General features: G+C 50.6%; 1 protein-coding gene across 7 annotated transcripts in view; it reads left to right on the forward strand.

Moving 5' to 3' along the window:
• Positions 1 to 13969, forward strand: part of chd3 (chromodomain helicase DNA binding protein 3) — a 55022-nt gene that overhangs the window by 35261 nt on the left and 5792 nt on the right. For 6 of the 7 annotated variants that reach the window (XM_071378976.1, XM_071378979.1, XM_071378975.1 and 3 more), the window contains exons 36-38: positions 1782 to 1977; positions 2627 to 2790; positions 2927 to 3053. In XM_071378976.1, coding sequence (XP_071235077.1) covers positions 1782 to 1977; positions 2627 to 2790; positions 2927 to 3053 — 487 coding nt within the window. Of the gene's footprint in view, positions 1 to 1781; positions 1978 to 2626; positions 2791 to 2926; positions 3054 to 5937; positions 6271 to 13969 lie in introns of those variants that run through there. The other variant, XM_071378981.1, reaches the window with a different exon arrangement.

Here is a 13969-nt window from a genome sequence, read left to right on the forward strand (position 1 = left end):
ACGGAGTTCCTGGATACATCCCTTAGCCATGGGATATTGGCCGTATATCACAAACCCCCGAGATGCCTTATTGTTATTATAAACTGGTTACCAACGTAAATAGAGCAGTAAAATACATGTTTTGTCATACCCGTGGTATACGGTCTGATATACCATGGTTGTCAGCCAATCAGCATTCAGGGCTTGAACCACCCAGTTTATAATATCTAATAGAAAACATCTGTTTGAAGGATGTAAGAACAAGACAGACCCTATGAGAGACAGATATTGGGTTGACAGATCGGGTTGGTATTGCTGACCGGTGCATTTGTGAAATGGCACTCATCCTGTTTTTGACGGCCTCACGTGTTTCATACCCTGACCTCAACATCCGCATTCTCTCTCTCTCTCTCTCTCTCTCTCTCTCTCTCTCTCTCTCTCTCTCTCTCTCTCTCTCTCTCTCTCTCTCTCTCTCTCTCTCTCTCTCGCTCTCTCTCTCTCTCTCGCGCTCTCGCTCTCTCTTTCTCCTTTCTCTGTCCTTCTCTCTCTCTCGCTCTCTCCTTCTCCTTTCTCTGTCATTTCTCTCTCTCTCTCTCTCTCTCTCTCTCTCTCTCTCTCTCTCTCTCTCTCTCGCGCTCTCGCGCTCTCTCTCTCTCTCTCTCTCGCGCTCTCGCTCTCTCTTTCTCCTTTCTCTGTCCTTCTCTCTCTCTCGCTCTCTCCTTCTCCTTTCTCTGTCATTTCTCTCTCTCTCTCTCTCTCTCTCTCTCTCTCTCTCTCTCTCTCTCTCTCTCTCTCTCTCTCTCGCTCTCTCTCTCTCTCTCTCTCTCTCTCTCTCTCTCTCGCGCTCTCGCTCTCTCTTTCTCCTTTCTCTGTCCTTCTCTCTCTCTCGCTCTCTCCTTCTCCTTTCTCTGTCATTTCTCTCTCTCTCTCTCTCTCTCTCTCTCTCTCTCTCTCTCTCTCTCTCTCTCTCTCTCTCTCTCTTTCTTTCTCTCTCTTTCTTTCTCTTTCTTTCTCTCTGACCCCGAATTATGGTGTTGAATAAATCACAGCTGGCTAAAATAAAACTGTAAATATGAATATAATCTCTAGAATTTCTACAAACATGTCATCTATTGTTTTCCTCCTCCTCCTCCTCACCCCACACCCACCTATACGGTATCTCTCTCCTCTCTCTCTCTCTAACATCTTCCTCATTACAGTTCAGATCAATGAAATTCAATAGAACTGTATTGCCATGATGTGCAGTAGATACTGTAGATATACTGTATGTCAAAAAGCAGAAGAGTTTTATGATGGTCCGGCAGGTGGTTAGAGCGTTGGGTCAGTAACCGAAAGGTTGCTGGATCGAATCCCTGAGCTGACAAGGTAAAAATCTGTCGTTCTGCCCCTGAACAAGGCAGTTAAACCACTGTTCCTAGGCTGTCATTGTAAATAAGAACTTGTTCTTAACTGACTTGCCTAGTTAAATAAAAAAAAATAAAAGGAAAGAACTGACTGTAACAATGTGCGCTGGGAGTAAGTATTTTAATAAAATAAACGGAACATAATGCAAAACAAGAACCTTGAATAACGTACAGACATGAAACAGAAACAGAAACAATGACACCTGGGGAATGAACCAAAGAGAGTAACATATATAGGGCAGGGAATCAAGGAAGTGATGGAGTCCAGGTGAGTCTGACGTCGCGCAGTTGCGCGTAACGATGGTAACAGGTGTGCGCTGTAACGAGCAGCCTGGTGACCTAGAGGCCGGAGAGGGAGCAGACGTGACAATGACTCTCCTTGTTTCTCCCCCCCCCCAGTTATTAGAGCAGGCCCTGGTGATAGAGGAACAACTGAGACGGGCAGCCTACCTGAATATGACCCAGGACCCAGTCCACCCCGCCATGGCGTTGAACGCCCGTTATGCCGAGGTGGAGTGTCTGGCCGAGTCCCACCAACACCTCAGCAAGGAATCACTGGCCGGGAACAAACCGGCCAACGCCGTGCTGCATAAAGGTGAGGGGGAGTGTGGAAGGGGGTGGAGGGAGGATAGTGAGTCTGTGTGTGTGTGTGTGTGTGTGTGTGTGTGTGTGTGTGTGTGTGTGTGTGTGTGTGTGTGTGTGTGTGTGTGTGTGTGTGTGTGTGTGTGTGTGCGTGCGTGCGTGCGTGCGTGCGTGCGTGCGTGCGTGTCTGTATGCATTTATATCAGTGATAAAGGAACACAGGCCCCCCCAGGCTATATGTTTTCAAGGTTCTTTGACCTAAATCTGTCCAGTAAGCCTCACAGAGCTGTTGCTGCCAGAGGCGAACATTTCACAATGTCATCATCAGGATAGAGTTACAATCTCAGAGGAGTTGGTATATTTGTACTGTTAATTTGAAAGGACAACATACTTGGTACATTTTCAACTGTTAAATGATGTTGAAAAGGAATGTTCAATACTGGCGGACTGCAGAGTTTGAAGGCTTTGGTTCTAGTCCAGCACCAACACACCGGATTCTCTATGCACCGTGACTCACGTTCGCTATGTGTCCCACTTCTAGTAGATAATGTACCCCGAACCCAGTGGAACTGAATAGTAGATGGTTGATGGTTGACTTAATAATAGTAAATGAAGAGGTGCCTGTTAACTGGAAACTGACCGTTGTGTTGGTGTAATGTCAGTGCTGAACCAGTTAGAGGAGCTGCTGAGCGACATGAAGGCTGACGTGACACGGCTCCCCGCCACGCTGTCCCGGGTCCCGCCCATCGCCGCACGCCTGCAGATGTCAGAGAGGAGCATCCTCAGCAGGCTGGCCAGCAAGGGCACTGACACACACCCGCCCCCGGTGAGCACACACGCATGCAAGCGTACACACACACACACACACACACACAACCCCACACTGGTTAAGATATTCTGGCTTCTGATGACTTGATTTAAGATTGATAATCAAATGAACCATCTGTCTCCTCTCCCTCCAGACCATCCCTCCAGGACCCTACGCCACTCCTCAGAACTTTGGGCACCCCTTCACCCCCAACCCCCCGGGAGTCTTACCCATGGGAGGAGCCAACTACAGCCAGATGCCTCCTGGATCCTTCGTATCAGGTCAGTGGCCCATACTGCACATATACCCATTCACTGAGAAGGGCTTTCCAAAACTACTGATGAAGGATTCACTGTTTATATCGGTTACGATTGACTTTAAGGGTGTCTACTCTGCAGCAGCTGCAATGTCCTCTGAAATCATTCATGGACTGTCTGATATAGTCAACAATTCACTAGAAAACCTTCATCAGTGGTGCTTTGGAAGAAGGCGTGTGTGCGTGCGTGCGTGCGTGCGTGCGTGCGTGCGTGCGTGCGTGCGTGCGTGCGTGCGTGCTCGATCCAAGTAGGTGGTCTGTACAGTCCAAATGGAGTAAACAGATCAATTTAGCTCAGTACACTGACACACATACACACACACATACATACATACATACATACATACACACACACACACACACACACACACACACACACACACACACACACACACACACACACACACACACACACACACACACACACACACACACACTTCTTCTTCCAGAGCACCACGGATGAAGGTTTTCTAGTGAATTGTTGACTATATCAGACAGTCCATGAATGATTTCAGAGGACATTGCAGCTGCTGCAGAGTAGACACCCTTAAAGTCAATCGTAACCGATATAAACCTGCCCCGCAATGGACGACCCAAGAAGCCCTGAGGATGGAGGGATGGAGAAGTATGTCACTATATTTGTGTTGATGTAGACCTAATAAGGTACAGTTCAGAATGCATTGGCTTCTGGCTTTGGCAACTTGGACAGATGGGTCAAATCTGTTCCAGATATGCATGGGGAATGTAGCATCTTTATATGGTCATACATTTTGTAGTGAGACATAATGTAGTGAAATATTTGCAGCTGTTGCTATATATAAATCATTGTGGTGAGGCTAGTACTTCTGTGTAGTAATCAGCATTTTTTTCTCAAATGGCACTGTGAGATTACTCCATGTTTTATATCACCCTCCTAAGCACTGTTTATTGAAGAAAACAGAGTTGAGTACGTCTTACCCTCGTCTGTCATGATATAACCTGCCAATGCGGGAGACGCTTAGATCAGTGAGATCCACGTGATCCACTTCATCTTCCTCTCTGTCGTCGTTGTTGTTGACAGATGGCCACCTGAAGTAGTCAGGTTCACAGCCAATCACAATCTCTGATGTCAGAATATTTTTTGTCACTTTGGGGCAGACCCCCCCCCCCCCCCCCCGCCCCAGAACTGGAATGATATCATTCTATTTCTATGGTGAATCCTAACTTCCACCTAGATGGAACTTTCACTTTGTCATGCGTTGATGGCAATGGGAGATTTAAGAGTTCAATGTAGGTGCAAGTTAGGATTCTCTCCTTTATCTTTTCAACTCGATCGTTAAAAAACCCTACAAATGGTTTTCTATCAGATGTTATGAACAAAGCTAGTAAAAATATTAAGGATTCTAGTACATTGGAACCCACCGACAATTTTGGAAGAATATTTGCAGATGTTTATTTTTTCTCCTAAAGGTTTATTGTACTCATTAAAGTGTTTTTTAATTAAAATCTCCTAAACTCTCCACCTCAAAGGTTTGTTGGCTTATTATCCAGCTCCTTCGTTCTTTCTTAGTCCTCTTCAACTGCCAATGATGGAATTTATTTTCCCTCCATTAGTTTGGGTACAGCAGATGTTGACCAGATACGTCTGCACTGGTTTGTGTTTGTGTTCCAAGACGTTTTGTAATGTAATAGAGATATGTGGTGAAACCTGATACTCTCGACTGGTATTACCTTGTAATTGGCCTGACCCAGTGTGCTGTCCAGTCCAGTCTGTCTGTAGCGTGGGCTCTGTCTGTATTCCAACGTCTTGATTTATGTAATTGCAGAGGGACCCGTCTGTCAGAGACATAGTATTTTTGGGAGCTTTTTCTGAACATCTCATTGCAGTGCAGTTTCGTACCGAGTTGCGGTGCCAAGATACAATTCAGTCTCCAGGGACTTTTGTACAAAGGTATTTTAAGAGGACACCAAACCACACAGAAGTTACTTGTGTAAACTCCTTGTTGGGACTTGTAAACTAGATCTCTCTTAGACCGAGCTGAATGTTGGGCTGAACGCTGGTGTTCAGAAATAGTCGCCAGATCGCCCGCCGTCTGTTCTCCGTGGGTGTTGAGTCTGAGTGGACCGTGCCGAGCTGAATGTTGTCTGAACGCACAGACGAACGCGCTGAACTCTCTCTCTCTCTCTCTCTCTCTCTCTGGAGAGAGCTGTACATATTTGGTACATGGGGGCGCATTGAGTTTGTTGTCTTGGTTGTTGTTACTGACCCCTTTTTAGAGAGAAGGAAAAAAGGTAGAGGGAGATGAGGAGAGATATGAGAGGGGGATAGAGAGAGGGTGAGGGAGAACAACTGTGAATGAAAAAAACAAGCAAACACTTATGTGACCTCGTAATAACCTCCTAATAACCTCAACAGTCTGTTAACCTCATCCTAGTCCTGAGTACGCAAAGCTGCTGCTGTCTCAAAGTAAACAATGTCTGTCTGCCCTGCTTCTTTTCTCATCATGTAACTTTAAGCTACATTTGGTGAACTCCAAACAAAAACGCATGACATATTGGACTCTCATACCAGTCACTTTCTGTGCTTTTCAACAGTCCTGAATTGTGGGAACACAAACTTTCAACAACATTGAAAGTCCCCCAAAATGCATTGCCCTCTGGGAATTATAACCGTGGTTGTCGTTGTTTCCATGACACCTCGAGGAAACTGACCCTCTCAGTATTGGAGTGTTGAGGGCCAGACAGAGTGTCTCTGCTACGGTACTGCCTGACTGTCACTCGTGTTGCCGTGCCGTTGCCGTGGCCACCCCTACCTCTCCCTCCCAGTCCCACCCAGTCTCTACAGCTCTGCCGCTTGTCTGCCCCCACAGAAGCCCCAGAAGCCCCGGGTGGCGGCGGCGCCGGCTTCCTGAAGACCAAGGAGCACAACATCATTCAGCGGCAGCGCGTGGTCGACCTGTGGAAGGACGGCAAGTCGGAGGGGTCCATAGGGCAGGAGCTGAGGATGCCTAAGTCCACGGTGCACAGCATCATCGTCAAGTATCGTCTCAGTAACACTGTGGAGAACCTCCCCCGCAATGGACGGCCCAAGAAACCCTGAGGATGGAGGGATGGAGAAGTACAGAGAAACTCTGAGGATGGAGGGATGGAGAAGTACAGAGAAACTCTGAGGATGGAGGGATGGAGAAGTACAGAGAAACTCTGAGGATGGAGGGATGGAGAAGTACAGAGAAACTCTGAGGATGGAGGGATGGAGAAGTACAGAGAAACTCTGAGGATGGAGGGATGGAGAAGTACAGAGAAACTCTGAGGATGGAGGGATGGAGAAGTACAGAGAAACTCTGAGGATGGAGGGATGGAGAAGTACAGAGAAACCCTGAGGATGGAGGGATGGAGAAGTACAGAGAAACTCTGAGGATGGAGGGATGGAGAAGTACAGAGAAACTCTGAGGATGGAGGGATGGAGAAGTACAGAGAAACCCTGAGGATGGAGGGATGGAGAAGTACAGAGAAACTCTGAGCATGGAGGGATGGAGAAGTACAGAGAAACCCTGAGGGTGGAGGGATGGAGAAGTACAGAGAAACTCTGAGGATGGAGGGATGGAGAAGTACAGAGAAACTCTGAGGATGGAGGGATGGAGAAGTACAGAGAAACCCTGAGGATGGAGGGATGGAGAAGTACAGAGAAACTCTGAGGATGGAGGGATGGAGAAGTACAGAGAAACTCTGAGGATGGAGGGATGGAGAAGTACAGAGAAACCCTGAGGATGGAGGGATGGAGAAGTACAGAGAAACTGAGGATGGAGGGATGGAGAAGTACAGAGAAACCCTGAGGATGGAGTACAGAGAAACTCTGAGGATGGAGGGATGGAGAAGTACAGAGAAACTCTGAGGATGGAGGGATGGAGAGAGAGAAACCCAGAGGATGGAGGGATGGAGAAGTACAGAGAAACCCTGAGGATGGAGGGATGGAGAAGTACAGAGAAACTGAGATGGAGGGATGGAGAGAGAGAAACCCTGAGGATGGAGGGATGGAGAGAGAGAAACCCTGAGGGTGGAGGGATGGAGAAGTACAGAAAAACTCAGAGAGAGAGAGAGGTGAATTGTCTGGCCCAAAAATAGAGGGAGAAAGAGGGGAGGAAAGAGGCCTGAAAGCTGACCCTGGAGGAGAAATGTTGGCAGAGAGGGGAAAAAACGAGAGTATGTTAATGTAATCAAGAGAGAATGTAGGTATGAACAGCTGAAAGAACAAAAAATGCAAAGAAAGGGGAGATTTGTCCTTTTTCATCCCTCCTTCCCTGTGTCAGACAAATCTACTGGCCCGTTCTGCTCCCGACCCCGGCCGCAACGTTTCCCTTCCGGAATCCTTCTTTATCCAATGGCGGAGTGAACGAGTCTGACCCCGCCCTCCTTTATTCTTCCTCAATCCCTCTCTCAGTCCTGCACAACTCCTCATCCCCCACTCCCTCTCTCTTTCTCTCTCACACACACACTCACACTCCCAAACACCGCAGACCTCACACACAACATGACCTAAACCTATTAAGACGACTTTCTCTTTCCGTAGCCACCCTCCTCTTGTAACGGCGGTCCTCCTCCTCTTCATCCGAAGAGGAGGAGCAGGGATTGAACCAAGGTGCAGCGCGTTGAAATGACATGAATGATTTATTAAATAAACAAAACGAACAAACACGAAAACGAACTATACTTGAAAATGATACAAAATAACAAAACGAAAGTAGACAGACCTGAACAACGAACTTACATACAACGTGAAGAACGAAATGAACAGGAACAGACTACATGAAATGAACAAACCGTAAACAGTCCCGTATGGTGCAAACATCGACACAGACACAGGAGACAACCACCCACAAACAAACCTTGTGAACAGCCTACCTAAATATGACTCTCAATTAGAGGAACGCCAAACACCTGCCTCCAATTGAGAGCCATACCAGGCAACCCTAAACCAACATAGAAACAGACAACATAGAATGCCCACCCAAACTCACGTCCTGACCAACTAACACACAAAACTAAACAGAAAACAGGTCAGGAACGTGACATAACCCCCCCCTCAAGATGCGTACTCCGAACGCATCACCAAAAAGTCCAGGGGAGGGTCTGGGTGGGCATCTGACCACGGTGGTGGCTTAGGCTCCGGGCGTGGTTCCCACCCCACCATAATCAATCCCCGCTTCCCTATCCTCCCCACAATGACCACCCTCCAAATAACCCCACCTAAATTTAGGGGCAACACCAGAATCAAGGACAGCTCTGGGACAAGGTAGCTCAGGACATAGGGATAGCTCAGGACAGAGGGATAGCTTAGGAGAGAGAGGTAGCTCAGGATAAAGAGGTAGCTCAGGATAGAGGGGCAACTCCGGACTGAAGGGCAGCTCCGGACAGAGAGACAGCTCTGGACTGAGGGGCAGTTCTGAATTACTAGCCGCTTCTGGCTGAGGGACAGCTCATGGCTGACTGACGGCTCTGGACGCTCATGGCAGGCTGACGGCTCTGGACGCTCATGGCAGGCTGACGGCTCTGGACGCTCATGGCAGGCTGACGGCTCTGGACGCTCATGGCAGGCTGACGGCTCTGGACGCTCATGGCAGGCTGACGGCTCTGGACGCTCATGGCTGGCTGACGGCTCTGGACGCTCATGGCTGGCTGACGGCTCTGGCTGCTCATGGCTCTCTGACGGCTCTGGCTGCTCATGGCTCTCTGACGGCTCTGGACGCTCATGGCAGGCTGACGGCTCTGGACGCTCATGGCAGGCTGACGGCTCTGGACGCTCATGGCAGCTTGACGGCTCTGGACGCTCATGGCAGCTTGACGGCTCTGGACGCTCATGGCAGCTTGACGGCTCTGGACGCTCATGGCTGGCTGACGGCTCTGGACGCTCATGGCTGGCTGACGGCTCTGGACGCTCATGGCTCTCTGATGGCTCTGGCTGCTCATGGCTCTCTGACGGCTCTGGCTGCTCATGGCTCTCTGACGGCTCTGGCTGCTCATGGCTCTCTGACGGCTCTGGCTGCTCATGGCTCTCTGACGGCTCTGGCTGCTCATGGCTCGCTGACGGCTCTGGCAGATCCTGTCTGGCTGGCGGCTCTGGCAGATCCTGTCTGGCTGGCGGCTCTGGCAGATCCTGTCTGATTGGCGGCTCTGGCAGATCCTGTCTGATTGGCGGCTCTGGCAGATCCTGTCTGGTTGGCGGCTCTGGCAGATCCTGTCTGACGGGCGGCTCTAGCGGCTCCTGTCTGGCGGACGGCTCTAGCGGCTCCTGTCTGGCGGACGGCTCTGTAGGCTCATGGCAGACGGGCGGCTTTGCAGGCTCATGGCAGACGGGCGGCTTATTGCAGACGGATGGCTCAGACGGCGCTGGGGAGACGGATGGCTCAGATGGCGCTGGGGAGACGGATGGCTCAGATGGCGCTGGGTAGACGGATGGCTCAGACGGCGCTGGGGAGACGGATGGCTCTGGCCGGATAAGGCGCACTGTAGACCTGGTGCGTGGTGCCGGAACTGGAGGCACCGGGCTAAGGACACGCACCTTCATACTAGTGCGGGGAGCAGGGACAGGGCACACTGAACTCTCAAAGCGTACTCTATACCTGGTGCGTGGTACCGGCACTGGTGGCACCTCAGGACTAGTACGGGGAGAAGTGACAGTGTGTACAGGACTTAGGAGACGCACAGGTGGCTTAGTGCGTGGGGCCGGAACTGGAGGCACCGAACTGGATACACGCACTATAGGGAGAGTGCGTGGAGGAGGAACAGGGCTCTGGAAATGCCCTGGTAGCCTAGTGCGTAGTGTAGGCACTGTAGGTACTAGGCTGGGGCGGGGAGGTGGCACCGGAAATACCGGACCGTGCAGGCGTACTGGCTCTCTTGAGCATTGAGCCTGCCCAACCTTACCTGGTTGAATGCTCCCGGTCGCCCGCCCAGTGCGGGGAGGTGGAATAACCCGCACCGGGCTGTGTAGGCGAACCGGGGAAACCATGCGTAAGGCAGGTGCCATGTATGCCGGCCCGAGGAGACGCACTGGAGACCAGACGCGTTGAGCCGGCCTCATGACACCTGGCTCAATGCCCAATCTAGCCCTACCAGTGCGGGGAGGTGGAATAACCCGCACCGGGCTATGCACACGTACAGGAGACACCGTGCGCTCTACTGCGTAACACGGTGTCTGCCCGTACTCCCGCTCTCCACGGTTAGCCTGGGAAGTGGGCGCAGGTCTCCTACCTGCCCTAGGCCCACTACACCTTAGCCCCCCCCCAAGAAATTTTTGGGAGTTACTCACGGGCTTTTCGGGCTTCCGTGCAAGAACCGTCCCCTCATAACGCCGGTTCCTCTCTCTATTTTCCTCCGCTCTCCGAGCTGCCTCCAGCCGTTCCCATGGACGGTGATTTACTTTAGCCCATGGTCCTTCTCCGTTAAATATTTGCTCCCAACTCCACAAGTCCTGTATACTTGCCCGTTGCTCCAAATTACGCTGCTTGGCTCTGGATTGGTGGGTGGTTCTGTAACGGCGGTCCTCCTCCTCTTCATCCGAAGAGGAGGAGCAGGGATTGAACCAAGGTGCAGCGCGTTGAAATGACATGAATGATTTATTAAATAAACAAAACGAACAAACACGAAAACGAACTATACTTGAAAATGATACAAAATAACAAAACGAAAGTAGACAGACCTGAACAACGAACTTACATACAACGTGAAGAACGAAATGAACAGGAACAGACTACATGAAATGAACAAACCGTAAACAGTCCCGTATGGTGCAAACATCGACACAGACACAGGAGACAACCACCCACAAACAAACCTTGTGAACAGCCTACCTAAATATGACTCTCAATTAGAGGAACGCCAAACACCTGCCTCCAATTGAGAGCCATACCAGGCAACCCTAAACCAACATAGAAACAGACAACATAGAATGCCCACCCAAACTCACGTCCTGACCAACTAACACACAAAACTAAACAGAAAACAGGTCAGGAACGTGACATAACCCCCCCCTCAAGATGCGTACTCCGAACGCATCACCAAAAAGTCCAGGGGAGGGTCTGGGTGGGCATCTGACCACGGTGGTGGCTTAGGCTCCGGGCGTGGTTCCCACCCCACCATAATCAATCCCCGCTTCCCTATCCTCCCCACAATGACCACCCTCCAAATAACCCCACCTAAATTTAGGGGCAACACCAGAATCAAGGACAGCTCTGGGACAAGGTAGCTCAGGACATAGGGATAGCTCAGGACAGAGGGATAGCTTAGGAGAGAGAGGTAGCTCAGGATAAAGAGGTAGCTCAGGATAGAGGGGCAACTCCGGACTGAAGGGCAGCTCCGGACAGAGAGACAGCTCTGGACTGAGGGGCAGTTCTGAATTACTAGCCGCTTCTGGCTGAGGGACAGCTCATGGCTGACTGACGGCTCTGGACGCTCATGGCAGGCTGACGGCTCTGGACGCTCATGGCAGGCTGACGGCTCTGGACGCTCATGGCAGGCTGACGGCTCTGGACGCTCATGGCAGGCTGACGGCTCTGGACGCTCATGGCAGGCTGACGGCTCTGGACGCTCATGGCTGGCTGACGGCTCTGGACGCTCATGGCTGGCTGACGGCTCTGGCTGCTCATGGCTCTCTGACGGCTCTGGCTGCTCATGGCTCTCTGACGGCTCTGGACGCTCATGGCAGGCTGACGGCTCTGGACGCTCATGGCAGGCTGACGGCTCTGGACGCTCATGGCAGCTTGACGGCTCTGGACGCTCATGGCAGCTTGACGGCTCTGGACGCTCATGGCAGCTTGACGGCTCTGGACGCTCATGGCTGGCTGACGGCTCTGGACGCTCATGGCTGGCTGACGGCTCTGGACGCTCATGGCTCTCTGATGGCTCTGGCTGCTCATGGCTCTCTGACGGCTCTGGCTGCTCATGGCTCTCTGACGGCTCTGGCTGCTCATGGCTCTCTGACGGCTCTGGCTGCTCATGGCTCTCTGACGGCTCTGGCTGCTCATGGCTCGCTGACGGCTCTGGCAGATCCTGTCTGGCTGGCGGCTCTGGCAGATCCTGTCTGGCTGGCGGCTCTGGCAGATCCTGTCTGATTGGCGGCTCTGGCAGATCCTGTCTGATTGGCGGCTCTGGCAGATCCTGTCTGGTTGGCGGCTCTGGCAGATCCTGTCTGACGGGCGGCTCTAGCGGCTCCTGTCTGGCGGACGGCTCTAGCGGCTCCTGTCTGGCGGACGGCTCTGTAGGCTCATGGCAGACGGGCGGCTTTGCAGGCTCATGGCAGACGGGCGGCTTATTGCAGACGGATGGCTCAGACGGCGCTGGGGAGACGGATGGCTCAGATGGCGCTGGGGAGACGGATGGCTCAGATGGCGCTGGGTAGACGGATGGCTCAGACGGCGCTGGGGAGACGGATGGCTCTGGCCGGATAAGGCGCACTGTAGACCTGGTGCGTGGTGCCGGAACTAACACACTCCTTTCCCTGAACTCTGTCAGCCCTCGGCATTCCACCCCCGACCAACCATAAAGGAGCATAGACGGAGAGACAAAAACAACTTCCTGTTTTTATATTGTTGTCGTTGTAATGAACCAATCAACATGAGATGTTGAGAGGACAGCGCCCAATGGGAAGAGAGCTTGGTGTAGAGACATGTAATCTTTGTACTGTATTGACCAATCATACTTACTGTAGCACCTTTATATGAGGTCACTTTATCTTGATGGATGTAAGAAGGAAACAGGGGCAATAGGGGATCTGGTATTGGGATGAGGATGTAGTGTACACTCTTAGAAAAAAGGGATCCACAAGGGTTCTTTGGCTGTCCCCAAAACAGAACCCTTTTTGGTGTCAGGTAGAACCCTTTTGGGTTCCATGTAGAACCCTCTGTGGGAATCAAATCAAACCAAATCAAATTGTATTTGTCAAATGCGCCGAATTCAACAGGTGTAGACCTTACAGGGAAATGCTTACTTACAAGCCCATAACCAACAATGCAGTTTTAAGAAAAACAAGTGTTAAGTAAAAAATAGATACATGGAACCCAAAATATATTTTACCTGGAACCAAAAGGGGTCTACCTGGAACCAACAAGGGTTCTTCAAGGGGTTCTCCTATGGGGACAGCCGAAGAACCCTTTTAGGTTCTAGATAGCACCTTTTGTTCGAAGAGTGTAGTGTCATGAAGTGTGTCTGTGTGAAAAAGTTCTCAGCTGGTGTTTCCTGTACCTCAAAGCACAAAGCGTGGCTCGACTTGTCGACCCAAATTCCTTAATGGAGCGACATTACAAAGAGATTAGGTTGGATCTGAAGAAGGGAAAGTGATATTGTATAAGACATGCCTGTGCACAAACACAAATTACACATACAGTGCCTTCTGAAAGTATCCAGAACCCTTGACTTTTTCTACATTTTGTTATGTCACAGACTTATTCTAAAATTGATGAAATAGTTTTTTTCCCCGCATCAATCTACACACAATACCCCATAATGACAAAGCAAAAACAGGTTATTTGAATGTTTTGAAAATGTATTAAAAATAAAAAACGGAAATATTACATTTACATAAGTATTCAGACCCTTTACTCGGTACTTTGTTGAAGCCCCTTTGTCAGCGATTACAGCATCGAGTCTTCTTGGGTATGACGCTACAAGCTTGGCACACCTGTATTTGGGGAGTTTCTCGCATTCTTCTCTGCAGATCCTCTCAAGCCCTGTCAGGTTGGATGGGGAGCGTTTCCTCCAGACGTGACGCTTGGCATTCAGGCCAAAGAGTTCAATCTTGGTTTCGTCAGACCAGAGAATCTTGTTTCTCATGCTCTGAGAGTCCTTTAGGTGCCTTTTGGCAAACTCCAAGCGGGCTGTCATGTGCCTTTTACTGAGGAGTGGCTTCCG

Source organism: Salvelinus alpinus, chromosome 31, assembly GCF_045679555.1.
Source record: "Salvelinus alpinus chromosome 31, SLU_Salpinus.1, whole genome shotgun sequence".
Taxonomy (NCBI): domain Eukaryota; kingdom Metazoa; phylum Chordata; class Actinopteri; order Salmoniformes; family Salmonidae; genus Salvelinus; species Salvelinus alpinus.